The sequence below is a fragment of the Lichenostomus cassidix genome, chromosome 2 (assembly GCF_008360975.1).
Source record: "Lichenostomus cassidix isolate B80296 chromosome 2, HeHo_3.0, whole genome shotgun sequence".
Classification (NCBI taxonomy): Eukaryota; Metazoa; Chordata; class Aves; order Passeriformes; family Meliphagidae; genus Lichenostomus; species Lichenostomus cassidix.
Genome location: NC_139482.1, coordinates 38522524 through 38546226, shown reverse-complemented (window position 1 = coordinate 38546226; position 23703 = coordinate 38522524). Strand labels below are relative to the sequence as shown.

The following is a 23703-nucleotide window of genomic DNA, read 5'->3' as shown; positions in this document are numbered from 1 at the left end:
AGCATTTATGGCACACCAAAACTTCTGGCACCCACTTTTTCCAAGAGGATGTTGACCAGTAGAAAATTACTCAGAAAAAGGCAAACAGAATGATCTGTCCCCTGGGCACTTTGCCATATTCTGAAAAGAAGAAACAAAAGAGAAAACACACACAAAAAATACTCGAGACCCAAGTCTAGGTCTCAATTTGTCAAGGAGAAGGAGAAATTGGAAACACCTCGCATCATCTGTAGAAAGAATCCCAGATGTGCACAGCAATAAAAACTTGAGTGGATGAACTCACAATGAAGGAAAAGGAACCACAAATAGATAAACTGTACTTTTCACCCCTTCTCCTCTAACATCAGCCTTATTATCCAGCTACACTCCATGGCCCAGAACCTGAAGGACAGAAGGAATGAAGAGGAGGAGGCAGCAGCACTGGATAGTACAAAGCAATGTTCACTAAGATACGAAGCAGCTAACGAGGCATAAGTGCTGATGCTACAAACAGCGGGGCATTGACGGTGTCCCTCCGATAAGTGGGAAAGCTTTCTTTTCCAGCTATTCAACAATCCTCTGCCTAAGGCATAAACATACTGTTCAGCCATAGAATTCCATCCCTATCTATAATGACGACAAGAACTATGTATGTGCGTGCACTGACTGGTGAGGAAGCTCAGAGCAATTTCTACCCTCAACTTGCTTTTCCAGAAAATTTATTTGTATCATTGAGCAATCCTTTTGATGAAAACCCTGCAATTAATTTTGCCTTCCAAAGCAGACACCAGCATTCCCTAGGCAGGAAGGATCCAGAGATTCAGAAGATTTATCACCTAGCCACAGACACAGTCAGGTTTTGGTCACCCAGTGGGCTTTCCACACCTGATTCAACCACAAGAACCTTGGCCACCTTTCATGATGTTGCTCAAATCCATGTCTAATCACCTACTACCCTCAACCACCACAGCAGCGGTGCTTCTCCATTCATTTAACAAATATTCTGAGAAAAAAAATGCATAGCAAAAATATTAGAAAATATTATTTCATCATGGAAAAACTAGATAGCTCCAAAAGATATCCAAAAGGATAGACATCCTTTTCAGTCCATCATCCAAACATTAATGGGTACCATTGACTTGTTCAGATAACTGTTCAATTTTTCCTTGTAGTCCCTTGCAGGTGTTCTACTTCTGGTTTTGTGAGATGAGGGAGGAAAGGATTAGTTAAGCCCAAGAGAGTCAGAACTGGCATTACAAAGCCATAATATGAATGGGCTGGCCCAGTTTCAGCTTTTCAAACAGTCCTACATTCCTAGAGACATCCTAAGGTCATGAACATTATACGACTCTTCTGTTTGTTGTATGCACCCAGAACATTTTCATATGGCAGGAATTTAATACTTGCATTCTCAGGCATTTCCATTCACCAGTGCTCCATGCATTCCCCGCCTGTACATTCTCAGTTTTCATTGCTGCATGTCCCCTTCGTGGATATGCAGCACTCTTACACAGATATGTAAAAACAAGTTATTTCATCTCTAACATACTGCTGATCTGCTTATCACCCACACTTCTGACAGGGAAATCATGGAGGCACAGAAATCAACATAAAGACTAGCACATTAAGGAATGAAAGAGAAGCATTTAGAAAAACTTAACACAAGAAAAGGCGACAGAAAAAGACAAGGTTAGATCTAGACATGATGTGAACAGAATGAATACGCCCACGGGGCATCAGAGGATGCAAACAGTAGGTGGTCTTTAAAGCTCTCATCTTCATTCCCAATAAACTAGAGGTGGCAGCTGGAGAATGCAGAAAGCCTTCAGATAACCTCACCACCATTACCTTTGCTGTTAGCATGTCCCACCACCATACTCTGGAATTCAGCTTGCACATCCACTGGCCATTTACCACTGAACAGTATGTCCTACCTTGCTCATCCCTGAGCTCACAGCTGCAAGATCCCAACCCCTTCATGCCAGCCTCAGTGCTCATCTGACCTGGGCCACTGATATGGCAATTTAGGGATCTAAACCAGCAAAAAAAAAAAAAAAAAATCACTTTTAATCTTCCTCATATCTGATAGCAGTTTGTTTCTCTGAACTGGCTCCCCAGTGATGAGAGGGGCACCCAAGGACAGGAGTCCACAGCCACCATGGTGCAGGAGGCTGGAGCAGCACCAGCACTCCCAGCAGCCACCAGCCTGGCCACGAGCAGAGCCTCAGCACGAAACTGCGCCCTTGCTTAGCGTGAGACCCTGTTTTCTAACAGTATCACATTCATTACCTTACTGAGCACCTTCTGAATAAGGATACGCTACATTTTTGAGTGATCAGTCAAACCCAAACAATCAATTACACCTTTTGTCAAAACTGTTTACGCTTTCACACTGTGCTGGAGTCATTAAGAATGAACACGGAGCAGGACTGGTTATTTATCCTCCTCCTCTTGCCCTGAAAGGGAATTAATCTTAAACTTTCCGTTTAATGATCTCAATAAAGGCTCACTGTAAATGACAGCAGGCTGCACTGAGAAATATTTAAAAACAGAAGGGCCTCTGAATGACAGAGTTTAGTAACACACAACTGTTCCTCCACACGTACGCCAAGGGAAGCCAAACCTCTGTGGAAGGCGAGGTTAAAAATGTGCTGCGTGCCACTCCAGTGCTACAGAAAACATGCTGTAATTAGCAACCTCTAGAGATTTATTCAAGCTGAGAAAGATAAAAGTGAAAGGAGTGATTCAAAAGTAATTCTTAAAACTGCTGGCCGACCCACTTAACATTCTCTCAGTGTCTACACAGAAAATGCAATTCTTCTGTCAAAGAAAGGTAATTAATGAACCTGCCCTACCCATCCATCGCCCCTCTCGGGATGCTGGCCACCAGCGTGCTCCAGCCCGCACAGCGAGGTGGGACAAGCACTGCAGCCCTGCATGGGTGTCAGTCACATACAGCACCCTCACAGTGAGGAACGATGCTTCAGCAGAGCAGCTCAGGCTTATCATTAAAACGTGGTCCAGGGTGAGACCCTTGGCTTGGCCTGGCTGTGGTCCTCAGCAAATCCCTCCCTCTCACTGCCCTGCACCACTGTGACCTTTCCATATGCACCAAAACCAGCAATATGTTTTGCCAGAGCAGAATAAACCAGAATGTTTCAAATTTGGTCTGAGTGATTTTCACTGATATGCAGGAGGGACATTGATTTGTTGCATGGCAATCTCCTCCCCACCACCATATTTAGCAGACTTAATCTGTGATGCTTGTCTAGGTGGGGTGTTTATCTTATTTCCTTCCCCTCCAGAGGAAAAAGAGAGTCCACTTTTACATACTTTAAGAATTTTTTAATCCCATTTTAAAACCAATTTAATTTTTATCATTATTTTCCCATCATTCTCACTGCTCTCCTCCACGGATCGCCTTCTACCCGAGCAAAGCTGACAGTTCCCCACAGCAGCAAGCCACATTGACGGCCATCATCTCATTCATATGCACACTCAGAGCACGATAAATCTGCTCAAATATCATCCCTCCCCCGGGGCAATGTTTTTTTTTTTTTCCCCAGAATATCTACATTGCTAGCTGCAGAAATCTTTCCTTCTAATTAACTTACAGCTTCCAAATATCACCAGCTGGACCCACAGCGCAAAGCTTGGGCACTGAACACAAGGGAACCCAGCTGAGGGATGAGGGTCTTTGCTATCCTTTCTTTGCTTTGGTGCTTTTTGGTTTTGTTGTTTTCCCTTTCATTTAAGAGCCACCAAACTGAAAACTACTGCAGCCTTTATCAACACATGAATGGACAAGGAAAAAGCCATGAACTGAATGAATTGAAAGTATCCACAGAAGTCTTAACTGATATTTTTGTTGGCCGTGTCACATCACGTTATATTTCTGACGTGAAGTGTTCATGCCTGAGTCACGGTGCAGCCTGATGGAAGAACAAAGCACAGTGTGATGCAACAGGACATACCGGTGAGGTCAAAAACCCCATCTGACTGTTGATTGACTGCCCACCACTAATTTGGATTTAGTTAATTCCTTCTAACAGACAAGAACAAAGTTCACAGAAGGTTAAAGGGCACATGCAGAGTTTAATAATCTATTAACACAATAACCTGCCATATATGACTATGCAATAAGCTGAGGGAATTTGCCAGAAACACTTCACTCTGCAAACATTATTTACAGCAACTCTTGATTCATTACACTCTTTGTATACACAGAGAAGGGTAGTGTTTCTCTAACAAGAAGGTTCCAAGACATCAGCTGAGTAGTTCTAAGGTAAAAAAAAAAACCCTAAGCAGCAGCCAAATCACAAAATTAGGTTTATCATATTTTTAATTTTTGTTGATGAAAACTTTTTACAGTTGGGGCTGAATTCAGGCAGGCTGGGGAAGAAAACCTTACTTCAAACAACACCAGGGAAACAAAGAAGTAATTTTAATCTTAAAACCTTAAAAACCATAAAGATCAACTCATTAAATGATCTCTGACTTTCAACTCCTGCTTTTCGTGGATAGTTTCTGCTTTTATTGGATTTTCTTTATTTAATGAAGCCAACAAGGCTGATCTTCATTTTTATTCAAAACCAAAGGCAATTATCAGACAAACATGGTGCTGACCCTGAGAAGAATCACCAGACTTGAACTCCTCTGCCCATGCCTGATGTACAGCCAAAGGTTTATTCTTTCTGCTGCTTCTGTACCAGCACAAAAGAGTTGTGCTGCACTGGCACCCTCCCCATCCTCCTGGAGAGAGTACTGGGACCTCTGGGATCCTAAACCAGTCTCAGGCAGGAGCTTGAAAAGAACAGGTTTGCATTCCTTACTGCAGTGAGGGAGACCCTGATGTTGAGGACAGTGTGATTTGTGATGATGATATTAACCTAGCACCACCTCAAGAAATAAACTAGTTACCATCTTTTAAAGCCATTCATACTTTGCCCAAATAAGGCTTACAGAAAGTTACTGAAGTTCTTTTGGCTTGTAATACTGTTTTTGCTGCCTAAATAAGCCCATAGAAACTTAACCAGTAAAAGAATGACACCAGCAAAGTCTTCCTTGTGTTACACCCACATGTGCATACTTTGGACTGGGACAGCAACATCCTGAATGAATGAAACAAGGTATAGCATTAAAAAATCCAGATTTTCCTACAGTAACAGAAGGCTCAGTAGGTGCTCCTGCAAAAACAGTCATGCTGTCATAGTATCTTATTGACATGGGTATGCAGAGAGAAGCAGTTGGCAAAGAACTTACGGGAGCATGACAGGAAAAAAAAAGGGTGACTGACAAATCCCAAGAAGGGCACAATCATACTCCTCAGTCCAGTTATATGGTAATACAAGAAAATTAGAAGCAAAGCAAATGGAAACCAAATTTTGCTCAACCTACTCTAGAACCATCCCTTGGTTTTGATTAAGTTCTTCTGTGAGTAGGAAGATTTATTTTAAAAAACAACTTGTGTGCAGCATTTCAGCATTGAAAATATGCAATGCAGCTTCAAAAGCACACACACTGAAGTTCAGAATCCCTTAAGGTTTCCTTGTCTTGCACCTGTTAACTTGATGCATCCAAAAATCATTCTAGGAAACACTGGCCATGTATAAAAGCACGTTTCAGAACTGTCCGTTTTGTAGTTAATATTCCCTTCAATCCTACCACATATTTCTCATTTGGAGTAGTGCAGTCCTTGTGTTATATTAGGTAGACCATTGGCAATTATGTTCCTCCCTGGCACTGCTGCAATCCCATGGAGCACCTCACAGCACCACAACTGTGATTCAAAAGCATAAAGTGAAACCACCTGATTACCTCTCCCCCTGAAGTAAATCTTGCCATTGAGAAAACTCCCATGTGAAGGATTGTTTTGCTACAGGATCTTGCAGACCAAAGAAAATCAGTGGGTTGACACATGAAACAGAGGGGTTTAATTTTTGCGAGATGTGTTTTTTAAATGTATTTATCTTAGCCCGTGTGACTGAAACAGGAAGCTGTATCAGAGTGACACTAGAAAAATCCCTAAAATTGCAAATTTTGGCACCAAGTTTTCATAAGACCTCTCCCTATCCTCAGGAACTATATAACAGGCACTCAGGCAGCAGATTTACAGCTTCCTGTTGAAGCCCTCCAGCCATCCATCTAAAGAATCAATTCCTGCTCCTTCCAAAGAGCAATGCAACCAAAGACAGACTGAACACACCTCTTTGAAAACACAATCACAAACTCAGAGCACACAGAAGGTACCCCCACCATTAACATAGGTATGAAATTGGGAAGCTGCATCAATTTTAAGCAACATATTTTGCTTCCATTCATGCTGTTCTGAAACAACACAAGGACTGTGAGATGATTTTCTTACTGAGTAGCACCATACTTGGAGTAATACATTACTGGTGGGACTCCCCTGATGATGTATTACACTAATGCATCATTAGGATGATGTTTCACACTGATGATATATTGCAGTGCAACATAATGAGAGCAATAGCTCACTGGGTGCATAATCCTGCCAGGAGCTGTGTGCCTGCAGCTCTCTGACTTCATTTGTAGTTCAGGGTGTCCAGAAGCTTAGATGGATTAGATCCTCAGACACACACATCTTAAAGGATGGCAAGAGTCAGAAAAATGCCAGCATACAGGTGGGTGCAGTTAATTACAGGCTTCAATGTACAGTATGCTAATATCAAGATGTACTTTGGCATTGCATTTTAACACCTGTGCAAAACATCTTCTACAAACCAATAAGTGGCTGTAAGCAGAGCTGCTGAAGCTCCTTATTCTTATGCTTCCCTGCAGTAGCCATCATAGCAGACTCTGGGTGCTTGCAGCCTTGATAAAAATACTTAGCTTACATTTTCCATGCCAGATGTCTGCTAGAAAGAGGAGGAAGGCTGGGGAAAGGGGGTGGTTGCTTGTTTTTAATCAATAAATTCAGTGAAAGCAGTTCTGTTCAGCTATTTTTATGACCCAGACTAAGAAAAAAAATATGTAGTTTTGCCAACAATGAAAGATTCTAGTGACCTTTTTTCTGACCTTTTTTAACAAACAGAGCTATTTGATCTGTATGAAATTCTAAAAAGACCTTTGCAGTATGATCAGTGTCACTGACAAGAAGGCAACATTTTAAGATTTGTGAACTCTTCACCGCGAAATCATATAAAATGTTCAAAAAGAGGGCAAAGTGATAAATAAACAAGGAAGGAACAAGCCAATTTGAATAATAAAAGAACTTCTTCAGAAAGGTTTCTTTCACAGAAACCTTAACATTTACAATTGAAGCACAACTTCATTATTTATTTAGTTTTTGCTTCAATACCTTTGGGGTTCTCAAATAAGTCTAAATGTGTACACACACGCACACACACACTCACGAATATAACACAGATCCTGCATGCAATTTCCATCTTCTTGTACTTATTTAGTTCTGAAAAACCTAACAGTATTTTAGACAACCAACTAACGTGCTTTGCATCTTCATCTTCAGGTTCTCTGAAATGGACAGACCAGACTCCTCTCCAGGGAGCATCAGCCTCTCTGGTCACAGATTTAAAAAACGTAGCTTTCATACCTTTCTTCTGACAACTATAATTGAGAAACCACAGGGTAACTCATGAACTGGAAAAGAGTATAGACACCTCACCTAGCTAAATGATGAGTTAATATCTCCTCCTTTCTCTTTTTTTACCCCCTCATGTGTAGCCTTTCAGATTGCCTGAGCCATAGGGCTCTGCCTTGCAGATGCTATCTCCAGCCAGTAGAGCAGAGGTTGGAAATAGACAACAAAGAGCTGATCTTTCCAAGATTTGCCTGCACCAGAAAAAGTAAAAAAAGCCCCAAAACAAAACAAAAAATGCCCAATACCCAAAAGCACTCAAACAAAAAACAAACAAAACAACCCCCCTACACTTCCCTCACTTTTAGGGGACCATGGCTGATCAGCCATCCAGCACATCCTGCAATAAATTAAATTCTAAGGAGATAATGCCACTTGAGCATCACTCTGACTGACAGTAGCTTGAATCCACCGGTCAGGGTACTGTGTGTTTTCCAAGCAGGGCTATCCCCTCCCTGTTTCTCAGGGAGAGAACAAAGTCCATAGCAGAGAGAAGGGGCTGGCACAAACCCCACCCTGTAGCTTGCAGCACACAGCTGTGCTGTCCCCAGGCTTGGGGATGGCAATGAAAACTCGCTTCTTAAACAAGCTGTGAGACAACAACCAAAAGAAAAGACCAGAATGACTTCATGTATTTCCCCCACCAGTCGCCCATGCAAGGACCAACCACGTCCTGGCCATAAATTCTCTGGCACGAGAACATTATACCAAAGGAAAGGAATGCCTTTCCATCTGTGTATTTCCCCTCAGGCACTCACTTGATAATGAAACCAGTTAAGGTCTTTGGGTTCACAATGTTATTATAGTCGGATAATATTTTGTTTGCAGCCGAGCCTGAAGAACTCCTAAGTAGAGCAGTACAGGCACCACACACCTGTTAAGTCACGGCGTTCCTCCTCTAAGTGGACAATTCTGTTTTAGCCATCTCCCGAGATTTTCCCCTCACAGTTAATTACAAAGTGATGACTGTACTCATTTCCTGATCTTAGAGGGAATCCATAACAAATGTCTGCCACGGGTGAAGGCCGTTCCCTCTGTCCCTCAGAAACACCAGCAATCCTTCCAGCAGCCCTGGCTGCCCTCCTTCACCCTTTTCCCCCAGTCGTCCCAGACCTTCTGCTCCAACACAAACACTTCACAGAAAATAATAACCTTTCACTAAGAAAGAAACTGCACGGGTTGACCGAGACTAACATTTTCTAAAGTAATTGAACAATGCACCTCCTGAACACAGAAACACTGGCACTGTCCAGACCAAGGTCATTCTGCAAAGATCTACAATGAATATTGAGATGGACAGACATGATCTGTAAGTGATGTTCATGCAGAGAGCCACCCAGCAAGGCAGCAGGATTTTATTCACTTCCTGCATTGGCATACATGGCTACAGAGAGGAGCACATGATTCCCAGTGACTTGGAGAGCGATTTTGTTAAAAGTGATTAACAGGCTTACAAAAAAATTGCATCTGTTGGATCTGAAACTCATTGGAGTCATTTTTGCCCTGTAAAATCTATCCTAGTATAAAATTTGACCCAAAGTATTGTTGTGCCTTGTAAAACACAAGATATTCTGAAATCAGGTCAGCCACAATAAGCATTCTGGGGAAAAAAATAAGGGATAAGTAGTCCATCCTAAGAAGAAAGGATACTTCATTGTGACAGCAACCTTTCTTCATGCTCCTCCTAGCAGGCTGATGTCTGATCCTGGGCACAAATCCTTAGAAATAGGTCTCCCTGACCTTAGAGACATACGTTAGGTCAACGGTTCTCAACTTTCCGGACCGATAGCCAATTGAAAAGGATCAGCATTTTTTGCAAATCGTCACACACGCTTACCACCAACCTTGCAATTGGAAGCTCAAAGGTGATGTGACTCAGCAGCATGGCTCCAATACCTTCTTCATTACCCTTGTGGGATGACCAGTGCTCAGCAGACACAGGAGAAGAGCACCCCTTGGCTGGAGTAATCTCAGAGAAACTTAGAAACTGAATTTGTTCACTGTCTCCCATGTTTTCACAAGTTGTTTCACGCCATATCCCAGAAGCCAGCTCCTGTCACAGACTGTGCTCCCCCTTTTCTCAGCTGCCAAGAACCAGCCTAACCTTCTAAAAAACCACTTCTGAATCCCTCTCACTGTAAACACAAGATCTCACTGAAGATGCCACCCTTCCACTTTGAGGACAAATACAAAGCAATTCCTTTATCAAGGAAAGAAGGAACAGAAACACTTTCTGTAATTAAATGTATAGAATTAAAAGCACAGAAGCACACAAACACCACATAAATCAATTAAATAAAACCAGACACAAACTGACAACTTTCAGAGACAAGAAATTAAAGGAAAGGATTAAAGGGAGAGCTCCTGGGTCACGGGCAGATGGACTGTGACTTGGAGCTCAGGTAAGGAAAGGGACCTTGGGCATTGGATTTCTGTTGTGATATTATAGCTCCACTTTGCCAGCCTCAAACAACAGATATGACTCCAAAATTACTCTTTTCCTCCAAAGAGAAAAAATCTGCTAGACCCCAGGATGTGCGCAATACCTCTGATGACAAAGGAGAGGCACCAGCTCCAGTGTCCTTGCAGCTGTAGGATAGTAGCTTTACCAATTTTATTAACACCTTCTGACACACTTTTACTTCCCACCCCTCTTGCCCAAAGGAGACAAAGTTTACCAAACAGGACCACATATTCCTTATTACTTCATTGCTTTCTTACTGGAACTGTAACTGTGGAGTCTTCTGGGCAAAGAATTTTCACAGACACAGAACTGATTAAAAAATGGATTACCAAACAATATCTCAGGAGAAAAAAAATGCACATGTCTCACTCTGGGTTTAGTGTTAATGCTCTTCCTTTGCACACTTCATCAGGTTTTTAAATTCTGGGTTGTCCATTGCATAAAATTCTCAGCACTATTAGAAACCCCTGGCACTCATGCAGAGTGCTTCAGAATTATGACAAAGGTTTGGCAGAAACCCCATTTGAACTGCCCATGTCAGTGACTCTCAATATCCTTGCATTCCAACTAGTCCAACTAGTGTTGGACTGCCTCAATTAAGCTTCACTTTGGGTATGAAGGTTCCAGCTTCATCTTGGACAACAAGACAAAAAATTCTTTGGTTATTAAAGAAAGTGAAATGGATATTATATCCAATACAGTATTTTGGTACCCATAGAATAAAACTGGGCATTTTCTGTGACCTATGTTATATGTTTTAATTCACTTTCCTAAATAATTTACAATTATTCTAATTTTTTACTACAATTAAATACCATTACCTATTTAAAAATCAAAGCTCTTGCAACATGTTTTCACCAAGTTTGTGTGAGTAATTACTTACTAAAATGGCAAACATCACTTCCAATAACACCCTGGCAGAGTTCGCTTCTTCTGCAAGTAATAAAAGTGAAAGAGAGCAAACTGTGCTTCAAGATATTTGGCTGCTGCACCATGAGGCAGCTGATGCATTCCAAATGTCTGTCAGGTCACTTTGCCACGCCAACCACTGCTAATCAATAGTGAAAACGTTCTCTCTCTGGCTTAAATATACTTCTGGTTTCATTAAACAGAAGAAAATTGCAAATTAGTTGGACTCTGCTGGACCACGCAGTTTGGAGAACCATGCTGTCATCCTAACTGGTGAAGAGTTAAGAGAGTGCAGTTCAATTAGGATATTGAATTGACTGTCGACCATACACACAGGTTTGTGAAATACACTGCAGTATCTTATTGCTGGTCTTCACAAGAGGCAGGTCAGTCTCCACAGGCTGTCTTTTTTCTAAGCATACAAACATTTTTTACAGCCCCAAACTTAGCTTTCCCTTTCTAGGATGTGAGCCTTTCTTCACCTCCTTCACTTGGCCCAGAAGCCATGTCCTTTTCTCTTACTCTTCATATATCTTCTTTTTCTTGATTCCAAGCTACTTGGAACAGAGATCATATCCGTCTTTGTTTGAAGACTCTATAGCAGTCTGCATGTTGCAGTGGTACCATAAATAAAAAGTAATAAAAATGTTAGGAAAGTCTTTAGAAAAGTCCATGTTATTTTTACTATTACTCATGCTGTCGCTATTTAAGAAACAATGCCAGGAAGATCTAGGACTTGAAGGGGACTTATAACAATTTTTGTAAGAATACACTATTGAAACTATGATGTTACTGACAGTAAAGCATTTTGCAAGGTGTACAGGTTCTCCTGCTGCTTTTTTGAGTGCTTCTAACAGATGTTCAATTTCAAGTGGTCTGCAGATACCAATAGGCTGATGGTTCTGCAGGAATTGGAGCAGCAGATGTGCCCTGCATTATGTTTTGCTATTCCCTTTATGAATCGACATGTCACCCTGTGGGTTTATAGCCAGTTAATTTTGTAATGACATCACTATTTCTGTACTTTTAACGATTCTCGCAGGATTTAATTTCTCAAATAACAGGACTCTTGATCCTGGAATTGCTATGCGAAAGTAATATATAATAAACAGATTTCTTTACAAGTTACAGTTCCACTTCCCACCAAATGTCTCTGCTGATAGCTTTTAGGTAGTGCTGGTATGCACATGGATTCTTCTAGAGACCGCAGATTTACAACGTGGCCTCGTTTCAGGGCTCTAGACGAACGTCTGTGCATCTCTCTACAGGATCATTATCCTCAAACAAGTATCACTTGATGGCTGGGAGGAATGAGGGTGAGAAGGGAATAAGGATAAAAAGAATGGGGATTTCCACTGGCTCAGCTGTAGAGGGTAGGTATTACCCTCTATGGTAGGTATTGACAGGTGCTGCATTCCACAGTGGCCATGGTACCCAACTAAATTCAGAGTGCACCAGAAATTGCGTTGCGTTTTCCACTGACAGGGACCTGATTGTGAGGACAGCACTCTGGCTTTTGGCTTGGATGCTTTCACTCTTAAAAAGGAGCCAAGTTTTTCTCTCTCAAATATAGCTGCAGACGTTAGAGCCTGGAGGTTTTTGGGCAGAACCTCTGGTAACAGCTGCAGGCTGCACAGAGCAGCCATAGGACACCACCTTTCTTCCCTGGAGTACTCAGTACTGGTAAAGAATGTCTTTCTTCTTATTTTTAAATACGGAGAGGAAAAAGTGATGATATTACAGCTGCATTTAAAGGATTTTTGGCATTTCCTTCATTGAAACTAACTTCTAGGTATTTAAAAAGATTGACTGGAAAAAACATCATGGGTTGTAAAAGGTCCTAGTTAGGTATGTTATGGTATTTTATGAAGCCTTGAAACACACCTGAATTCAAAAAACTTTTGAATTTGAGAAATGAGAAGTGCATAAGCATACATTTTGCCCCCCCCCATTATTTCAGAAATTATATTCCCCACGTTACAGCAAATGCCAGAATACATCTTTAGTAAAAGCCAGCTTTTGAAAAGCATCTCAGGTCTTAAATTTACAGATTGAATGCTATCTGCTCTTACTCATTTAGCTGCAAGATCAAGGCCTTAATTTCTAAGAAGCAATTTCATAATTTTTGCATGCATACAGGAAAAATCATCTCCAGTTGTGACCACAGGCAGAGTCTTCACAGCACTCGCAGTAGCTGTGCAGTCATGCTGGGGTCTGAATCCATCCCTAGAAAAGATGAGGAAATCCATCCTAAAAGGATGAGGTAAGTATTTTTCTGAGTTTTACACATTATTTCTCATCTTTTTTCTGTCCATCTTAATTCCTTGCAGTTCACATGTCTTTAAAAAAATTGAGTATCAGCCCTAGTGCAAGTCTCAGATTGAAACACATGAAGATCAGGAAAACTACTGCTGAGGTTAAATCAAATTTGACTGGCCTTCAGCACTGAAAACCCGCAAAGATAAAGCTCTACCTGAAGGTCCACACCTACTGAGTGCATGAATTACACGACTTCCATCTTAACCTAAGCTGTAAGCAAGTGCGTGGTCTAATGGCACATTGAGCCCACGGATATCTCTGAAAGCAGCAGCATATTCCCCAGCGACATGACACATGAAAAGCCTCTAGACCCACCTCTCCTCTTCTGCTCTGGCCTCCCAGAAAATGCTGAACCAAACTCTTCCACCACCTGAACTCAGCATTTCTGCCCCCAAAGCTCCCAGCAGTCAGTCATGACTTTCAGCCCCTCTCCCAAACACCTTGAACTATGGGATGAAACTCATGTTCAAAACCTTTTGCTCCTCTGGCATAACTGAAGTACTTATACCTGAAAAGTTTGTTTTTGCAGGCACCTAAACATCCTTGGGGGCTTTCCTAAGAAGTAAGGACCACCACAAAACTGCAGAGCTAAGCCAAGGTGCCATTGCCTTTGTCCAGCCTTCTCCAGTATGGAGGCATGGCCACACAGGGACTTCCAGTGCCTCTTCAGCTCCAATGCCTCTTCAGCGCTTCCCCTCCTTCAAAACCTGAACTCCTGGCCAAAACACACACCTTGCTACCACCATGCTTTCCCTGACTCAGACCATGAAGAATCAAACACACACTCAGGGAAGATGCTGGGCATGTTGCTCACTGCACAGCCTCAGGGTACTCAGATACAGCTCAGCAGCCGAGCCCTGGTGAGACCCACTATATTTAGGGTATGCCTGCTTTCTAAAAATGCACTATCTAGACAAAACAGTTGAGTATCTTAGGGATGCAGGTTCTGGTTTTCCGAATATTTCTGATATTTACTCTGACATTTCCTCTGAGTGCGCGTGGTGTTTTGAAAGGAAAAGAGTTTTCTGTTGCTTAAGGCCAGTCCTTCCTGTTTGTTGGTTTATACCAAACCTAAGTTTTGACATGAATAAAACTGTTGCTTTAAGTCTGATTTCAAACATGTGGTAAAGGCAAATTGAACAATTTTATGAGATATAGTTACTTTTGTAGAGGGTGAGTCTGCCCTGGGGAATTTTCCCTGACTAGATTTATCACAAGTTTTTTGAACCAGATAATTTTGTTTGATAGCACATCTGGCAGCATCATAAAATCTTGACGTCCCAAGCTATTACACAGGAATTACTTTTGTAAATCATTTATGAATATTACTGATGTAGGCCTATTCTGGGCAGTAAGAAAGGAAACGGAGCGCTGAAGGACAAAGGAAGGGAAAAAGGATTCCCTGCCCTTTTGGGGCTCATCAGATAGGGTGGGTATTTATCATTTTAAATGGGAAACATGTTGTCATTGATACAGCTGAAAATTCCACATAACACAACTTGTTCCCCATATTCCCTAAATAGGCAAAAGGTGAAGATATTCTATCAGAGGAAAACCATAAATTGATCTCTCCGGAAGAAAATCTGTCCCAGTCCAAATCTTAAATAAGGCTTCCCAATTAAACATCACATATTGCTAAAACCATAGTAAACACAAACTAACAACTCAAGTAGACTAAAGGAGGAATATCTTATTGAGGCCAGGACTGAGGCAAAATAAAAAACCCATTTTAGCTCACAAAAGAAAAAAAAATGTATTTACAAAATCCCCTTCATTGCACATGATATCCTGCCTTTTGAACACGGCAGCATGACTGGAGACTCTCCAGATAGTTGAAATGACATGATTAGCTGTTAAATAGATGCCTTCAGACAGAAAGGTGACAAAAAGAAAGCTTATGTTCACTTTTAGTATCATGAACTATGATTAGCATGACTAGCAATTCCAGAAGATTGTACCTATCAGTTTCGACTGGAAACACATCAGACATTGAAATAGCTCTGGGTGCTGCCACCTTGCCAAACCCAAAGCCTGGCGTTGCATTCCTTTTGAATATGTTCTGGGTGCTTCATATGTGATGCATGGATCAACACCAAATGCACCATCACTGGGTGGAGGGACAACAGAGGAGTTACCCTGAGTGAGCCAACAATGGGAGACTGGAACAAGCCCTTCACTCTTCATTCCTGATGTCCCGAATACTGGGAGCTACTGGGTGTTATTCTTGTTGAGCCAGAGCAGAGGAAAAAGTCACCTGCAATACTCCTCAGAAATGTATTTCCAGCCTTAGGTAAGAAGGCATTTTGTTGGGGAATTTCCTTACTTTGAGGCCCATAAGGAGGGAAGGAGCAATTCTCTGACAGCTCCTATTTGACTTCCAAACACCAGGCTCCTTCAGACTACGAGGGATGCACAGAGCCATTATGGAGCACATGCCAGTATTGCACCACACGCTTCCCCTGACAGAGCAGACAATTTCTAAATTTGGCTTCTTCCCAGGAAGCAAATTCCTGTCCATACACACCCAGACTGATTTCTCACAGATGAGCATGCTGCCTGCTAAAATCTGAAGTGGGCTGCATCCACAGGGTGCTGAGGACCCACCCTGGCAGGGCAGGGGTGTGGCAAGAGTTGCCAGCTGCACCAAACAGAGAAGAGCTCTTGGTTTATTTGAAAGTGGCAATACTGAAAAAGAAGCTCTAACATGAAAAAGTAAGTTTAAATTTTTGATAGTTTCAGATCAACTAGAATCCGAAAATGACAATGTAACATAGTTTAAATAATCGAAGCGGGGACACTTTCAAGGAGCACAAAGAGCTCCACCAGGAAAAAAACCACAACATGACAAAATAGAAGAACTGAAAAGAAATGGTGGTTTCCAAGGTCATGAATGGTGTCTGCAGTGGTATCATCTGAACATTGCTCCTCAGACTTGCCAGCATGAGGCAACATTGGCTGTGGCTAAGAAATCTGAGATTCATGTTCTGTTTATCCCCCTCCTGCTGAATGCAAACACATGTTCTGTCTTTCCAATAAAGATGGACAACACATGCACTGAATAGATACATTGAAAGTTAATTGTAGATACATGTAAATGACCACACAGCAAGCTTTCCCAGGGAGACAGGACTGGAAAAAAAGGCACACAGCTACACTAAGATTAGAAGGTATGAAAAAAACTCGAACAACATAATCAAACAAGGTTGATTCATACACTTTTTCTCCTAATTCAATACAACTATTATAATACTATTTTAGACAATTCCAGAGCACCAAAGAGTGATGAGGTTTTTTTTTCTTCAGTCCATTACAGATAGCACTTGCCTCAGTACCTATGCCAATGGAAGAAAATCCATCATGTACTAACCATCCTCCAATCTCCAACAGGAATATTCCCCATTTTGTGAAGTAAAGTGAGATGTGGGAGTCCTTGACCTTCTGAGTAATTAAGGGAAACAGAGACATTCTTGTTTTTATTAGAGACACACTAAACTATTTGAAAATAATTTGAATAGCTGGAGAATTAGTGTATTTGCCTGCTCTTGAGTAGTGCAGATAGTTTAGAGTTCTCTTGGGGGCAACACATCGTAATGAATATCTGCTATTCATATTTAATGCAATCTGCCAAAGAGTGCTTTTGGGAGGACTTTCTGTGTCAATATAATGATTAACAACAGGACTGGAAAAGTAAATGAATTCCTGCAGCGGGTGGGGCTGGCAAGAATATTTTGCAGTACTATACCAGTTACACTGGATTTAACTGTACTTTTTTAATGATACCAATGGAAAATTCATTTCCCAGGGAGGGGGGAAAAAACAAGTAAGCAATCTTTAAGTTCAAGTAGCAAATAATTGCATTAATGGAAGGAAAAACAATTACAGCAGAAAACAATACCCAAAACAACAATCTGCCTGTCCTGAACATGTCTGTAAAACCTGAGATGTAATACTGACTACTAAATAAAATAATTAGTATTTACATAGCACAATTCAGAATTAATGTTGTAGGTACTTCTTTGTCTATCTCTTCGAGTTCCTCAGATGATCTTACTTTCCATACATTGTCTCATATTTCGAAGACTTACATAAAACAGAACATAAAGTCCTTTATTCTTTACAATACACTTTTTAAAACACCCTAGACAGAAAAGCTTGGCTAAAATACAATGAGTGATCTTAATATGGAATTTTCTCCATGGTATCCCAATAGTCCTCTAAATAGCACATTTAGATTACTTTTTTCCAAGCTATCCGGTTGAAGCAACCTTACTCAGTTTATATAAATTCCAGGACATTCTTGTATCAGACTGACTGCTCTTCCCTGTCCCCTTACCAAGCTACTCCTGGCAGCCTGGGGACCAAAATGTGGGGCAGGGTTCAGAGGTAGAATAAGGGGTTGCTCCCATTGAATGCCATGGGCTACACATATCACCTCGTTCAAGCAGATGCTCAATCCAAGCAGAAAAGGAACAATTGCCAAACAAAGTGTTTTATTATTTAGTGGCTCCCACTGTGGTTATTGTCCAGACCCTTTTTTAATTTGATCTAGGATACACTCAGGGATTCCTTTCATCACAGCATTAGCTCAGATTAAGCTTTTTCCTCCAGCTCACACCAACTGGCTTTGTTATGTAGTGGCCTCTACCCATGTTAAACTAATTCTGTAAAACTCATTCTGGTGAAGCAATGTTTCAGGAACCAGTCTTGCAAAGATACTCGACAGACAACCAGCAGGGCTTCATCTTCCCCATGCTGAGATTTGCTTGTGAAACTGCAGCATCACTCTGTGCCTTGCAGTTCCATCAGCCATAACATAAAAGCAGCACTTTCCTCAACAGTTTTCAACTCCCTGGATATACTACAATGATGTGTGTGGCTTTTACACCTTCCTTCTGAAATTTCCAGCGGTGATTCACTTGGTTAGGGTTGGGGTGTTTTTTGTAGTTTGAGGTTTTTTCTAAAACTAATTTTTATAACTAATCTTTTTCTAGAAATTAAAATGCACCTTTACAGTCATAACAGATGTTTTATAAAGAAGGTAAACTCCTCTAAAGCTGGTATCCTCACATTGTTGCCTTACTGATCTCTGGCAGCAGTGTTACGTCTTGTGATGGCTAGATGGGTCCTGGCCCTTCTTCAAGAGCTGATGAGAGTGATGCCACTCAGATAACAGAATTGCTTGGGTGACTGCTACTCACCTGAAGCTACAGTGCTTTTACTTTAATAAAATGTCAAGTTACAATATTTGCCCATATTTATTTATTCCTCCCCCAGATATTTCACAAATATTCTGTTATTCTCCTATGGCAAACATGTCAGGCTCTGCAGGACTTTTGCCCATAGCTGCTCCCAGTCTGGCAAGGAACAGAACCCTCTTGGTCTAGGACAGGCTGGTGCATCACCCAAAAAGGCACAGGAATACCCCCAGCTTTGCCTTCTCTTACCATTTCTAAATTAGCTTAGCAGTAACCTCCTGAAACAATCTCTGCTATGTAGAAGAAATTCCTCATTCATTAATGTGGCCAGGGAAGCCTGCATGCCACCTGATCTCAGGAGTGAAGATGTCTGCTCTGTGCTCCACGGGGTAATAGAGCTGTAGGTAAATCAATCGGACTTCACAAAAGTAACGATCTCCTTGACCGTGCTCTCGGCTGGTGCTAATGCATCGTTCATGTACACATAAAAGTGGGGTTTTTTCATCTTCTGACCTCTCTAGCACTGCGACCAGACCTCCAATTATTAAGTATTTTGCACTATGTATCTCAGTATAAAAACAGAAGCCAAGTCACAGGTCACAGAGGCAACAGCATTATTAACATCAATGAAACTAAATCACTCCATCCTGAGCATTTATGGTAAGCCCCTTGTGCTCACACAATTCATACCTCTAAGATATATTATTCTCTGTGTAATGGGACTGGAGATTCCTGCCCCAACTGTAGATTACGGTAACTTAATGTAACTTGATGTAAGGTTATTCTACTACCATTAAAACTGTAAAACCAAGAAGAACAAAATAAAACAAGACACTAATGTGAAAGCTCAAATGGCACTCGCTTTGAACAAAAGATGTTGAACTGTGTTGTTTTAAAAACGTTAAAGACATCTTTATAACATTCCTGTTATGTAAAATCATTTCTATTGGATTTTACATGAATGAAAAGAATCTGGAACATAAATAATACTATAGCTTCAAGCATGTAAAGAGCACTGGTTTGGCCAAACTTTAATATTTTTCAGGTCTTTGCAAGAGATCTTTATATTATTCTACCACACAGTATAAATTCTAACTTTAATAGAGATCATCAATCATACTGACTTTGGCCTATGGGTGGCTTCATTGGGAAAACAAACAAATAAACAAACAAAATATACAATGAAGAACAGAATCCTGAAATACAACCTAAAGCTCAACCTGCAAGCTTTCCTCTATAAATCCAGCTTATAAACCTCAAGCTCCAGAATCAGAAGTCTACAGACAGAGTGTTGACACTAAAGGTATGAAAACAGAGTAGTACAAACCAAGAAGAGTCATCCTGCAGTGGACTGTGTCTGAAAAGAAATTCTCATGCAAGTCATCCTCCTTCCTATCTTGCCAATTTTAGCTGCTCTTTGCAAACACTATTGCCTTGAGCTGTGCACAACAGCTGCCAGGCTTTTGTGCTCAGTCACAGCGAGCCTGGGACCAGGGCATAAAGACACAAATCCCAAGATTCAGAAGTAGCCACTTATTTTGCATATTAACGGAAATTCATACTAAGCGCTACCTTTCTGTGCGGCTGAGCACTGACTGGTTTATTGATCATTAATAATGCATCAGCAACACAGTCTTAATTTCACAGGAATAATTCATAGAAAAGAAAAACTCTGCATTGCTGATCATATAATTTTGGTATTTAGCAATGTATGCCTCAGAAAAAGTTCCCATTTACTAATAAAACTATATCTTCAACAGGTGAGTATTCCTGAAGTAGTGCAGCATAAATTCAGGATGGTAATCTGATAATCAACCAGGACAATTTCTGACAGGATTGGAAAATTGAAGTTACTTGTTACTTCTGGCTGGTTTTCATTTCCAAGAATGATAAACACTGCAATAGAACAGGGCAAATAACAACCTGACCTGATTATACTTCTTCCCATGTGTGACTGGATGAAAACTGTCCACACAAATGGAAAAAAAAAAATCAATTTACTTCAAGACAGCCCAGCATTCCAGTATGTGTATGTGAGACGTGAAGCCAGAATTAATATCAAGCAGCACAAAACCTACAACTTTACGCTACAGAAGTTTTGTCTTCACTGTGATTTCCCATTTACGTTTGGAGCTGAAACTGTGAGATTTCTGTTGCAAGATGTATCAAGGACACTGCTGTAACAAGTCTGCTTTTCCTTTAGTAGAAAATCCATTGTTCCACATGTTTGCTGTTTAGTCAAGACTTCTCATATCCAACAGTCACAATAATGTATTTAGAAAAGCACCTTCAACAACAAACTGATCTGCAAAGCTGTACATATCTGGTTTTCCTGAGTGATAAATAGATCAGTTACCCACTGCAAAGACCCCCAGAGATGTATGTTTTCTAAGTGATGCTACTTAAAAAGTTTATATCTGGGACAGCTTTGTTTGGAGCCACTTAAACATATATAAAACTAAGACCAACAAAAAGCATACATTTGTCATAAGGCAATGAAAAACCCTTGCCCAGTTAATACACTCATCAGTGCTGCATCTAGAACTGCCCTGGGAGAGTTCATTTTCTTCCTAGAAGAAGATAGAGTGCTGTGGTTTTGGGATTTAGTATGAGAATAATGTTGATAGGAACGACTAAATCATCACTTTGTTAAGTAGTGTTTACTCTGAGCCAAGGGCTTTTCAGTTTTCCATGCTCTGCCAGTGAAGAGGTGCACAAGGAGCTGGGAGGGAGCACTGCCAAGACAGCTGACCCAAAGTAGCCCAAGGGATATTCCATGTGGTAAAATGCCATCCCCAGTATATAAAGCAGGGGGAGTTGGCCAGGAGCTGCCAGTGGCTGCTCATGGATTGGCTGGGCATCAGTCAGCACACGGTGAGCAACTGTAGTGTGCATTGCTCATCTCTCCAGGGCTTTCTTTCTCTGTTTTTTTGTTGTCTCCCTTTCCATTACAATTATTCTTATATTTTATTTCAATTATTAACTTGTTCTTATCTCAAACCATGGGTTTTACCTTCTTTCCCCCAATACTCTTCCTCATCCCACTGTGGAGGAAAGGGGATCTGAGCAAGCAGCTGTGCAATAGTTGGTTGCTATCTGGGGTTAAACCACAACAGAAATTCAGCCATAGACTCAAGGGCTTGTTTTGCAGCCACAGGCAGCTCACAGCTACCAGCTGTCCACTGGGCTGCTCTTCACAAGCTGCACAGGAAGAAAGCAGCTACTTACGGAAGAAAACTGAAGCAGTATTAATTACTGTGCAACTTAAGAGAATCTATATTGAGGAATCATTCCCATTCATGAATACAAAAAGGTCAATTTTTCTTTAAAAGCACCATTGGATTCTGCAGCTAGTATAATAACACAGAGTATACCAAAATGCATAGCAGGTTTTGTCACTCGTAGTTTCCATAGCTTTGCTATGCCATACAGTTGCCTGTTTAGTTTTATAAAAACTAGGTAAAGTGAAAATGGTATTTCAAAACAAATGCATGCTCTTTGCCCAAGTAAAATACATCACAGATGAACAACTGCAATTTCTCTTGATATAACTTCAGAATGAACATGATCAGTCTTTATTAGAGGAGAGGAGGTCAATAAAAGGTATTAATACCAAGCACTTACTTGCAGGTGATGGGGTGCTGCATCCACTAGTTGGTGGGTGACTCTGGAGTCCATGGAGGGAAGGTAGTGACAGTCCACCAATGACTGGAGGAAAAAGTAAGGGATATGGTGCTGCTGGATAGTGAGTCATATGTCCATTCACGGCCGGTACAGGACATGTGCGGCTACTGGTTGTCATGTTAACACCTCACAGTGGACAAATATTGTGTTGCATAACTCCAGGCCAGCAAATTAGATACCTCAAATTGTGAATGAAGCGAGCTGTCAAGCCTGAAAGGTACGGCTTGAGCTGGATTGCGTGATGACGAGAAGGTAATTCACTAGATCAGGTCCATCCTCTATTTCATCACTGCTTCCTACTGTTCTCTGTTTTAGGACATTCTTGCTCTGCAGACTGTGGATAGAAAGACTTCTTACTCTGGTATCAGGATGAAGTTCAGTTGCTTATGCAAATGTTTCTCTGGGAGCACCGTTGCTCTCTACAGATGCATGCTGACACAGTCTGAGGGAAGAAAACAATATATTGATTATAGTATACATATTTTTAAAACATACACATAGAAAAATCTTTTTTCCTCCTTGCTACTCTTGTTAAGTTACAATTTATTTATTAGTATCCCATGAGATCAGCTAGATATTTACCTAGGGGTAAAACTCTCACGCTATTATTGAAGCTAACAGCAGAATACCCATTAATTTCATTTCCCTGCCTGATTCCTGGTCTCATCTTTTTGTGAAAGCTGCCAGATTTAAAACCAATGCATCAATAATTACCTGAAATATTGATACTGGGGGAGAAAAAAAAATCACCTTCTGAAAAATTTCCCTGTATATGAAAGCTTTCAGTGTCCCCCTCAAAGCTACAGAACAAATGGCACTGAAGAGGTTCTCAACTTCCTTCAGGGCCACAGCTCAGGCAGGGCACTGAGGCATGTGTCTGAGGGTGATTTTGGATTGGGCTGTTAAAGCGCTAATTGGTTTAACAATGACTGTTTTCACAAAGAATAGTTAGTTTATCTTACTATTACTTAGGAGACACCTCTTGTTCTTGACAATATGCTCTTGACACATACTGTTCTCTTCTCCTTTTTCTTTTTCTTTTTTTCTGAGGGGTAGAGGGAACTGCTCAAACAAACACCCATTATTTCATAATCTGGGTGAGTGAGTGACATGTCTCAATACGATGAAATACACTGCTACTGTGCTCTGCTAGGGAACTTCCTTGCTCTCATGATCACCATCTTCAAAGTCATCCAGAGCTACACACACATTCCTCTGTTTCACCCAAATAGCTGACACCTTTCAAAGGGTCTCCATTTTTTCTGGCTCTGTACTGAAAGCCTCAGGCTGAGAACAGGGCACTTCTTGTAATATTCTCACCCATGAAATTTGCTATTGGTGTCTTGAGAGATACAGTGCTGGGAAGGCTGCAACTGCTCCATATTGCAAACCTCTCATGTAGGTACTCATGCAGTGCTCCAAGCAAAAGCTGGGGAGTGCTACAGCCAACTCCTGAGCATCACCCTGCACGAGAAGTTTACTCATCTCCTCCAACACATGCTGTAGAAGGAGGACAGTAGGAGCCACAGAGCAAA

The 23703-nt window shown here is 41.1% G+C and overlaps 1 protein-coding gene across 1 annotated transcript in view; it reads right to left on the bottom strand.

Annotated features, from left to right (window-relative positions):
• RARB (retinoic acid receptor beta) overlaps positions 1 to 23703 on the bottom strand; it is a 319878-nt gene that overhangs the window by 167359 nt on the left and 128816 nt on the right. The window contains exon 3 of the mRNA XM_085051133.1: positions 22109 to 22610. Coding sequence (XP_084907259.1) covers positions 22109 to 22286 — 178 coding nt within the window. The 5' untranslated portion in view covers positions 22287 to 22610. The remainder of the gene's footprint in view (positions 1 to 22108; positions 22611 to 23703) is intronic.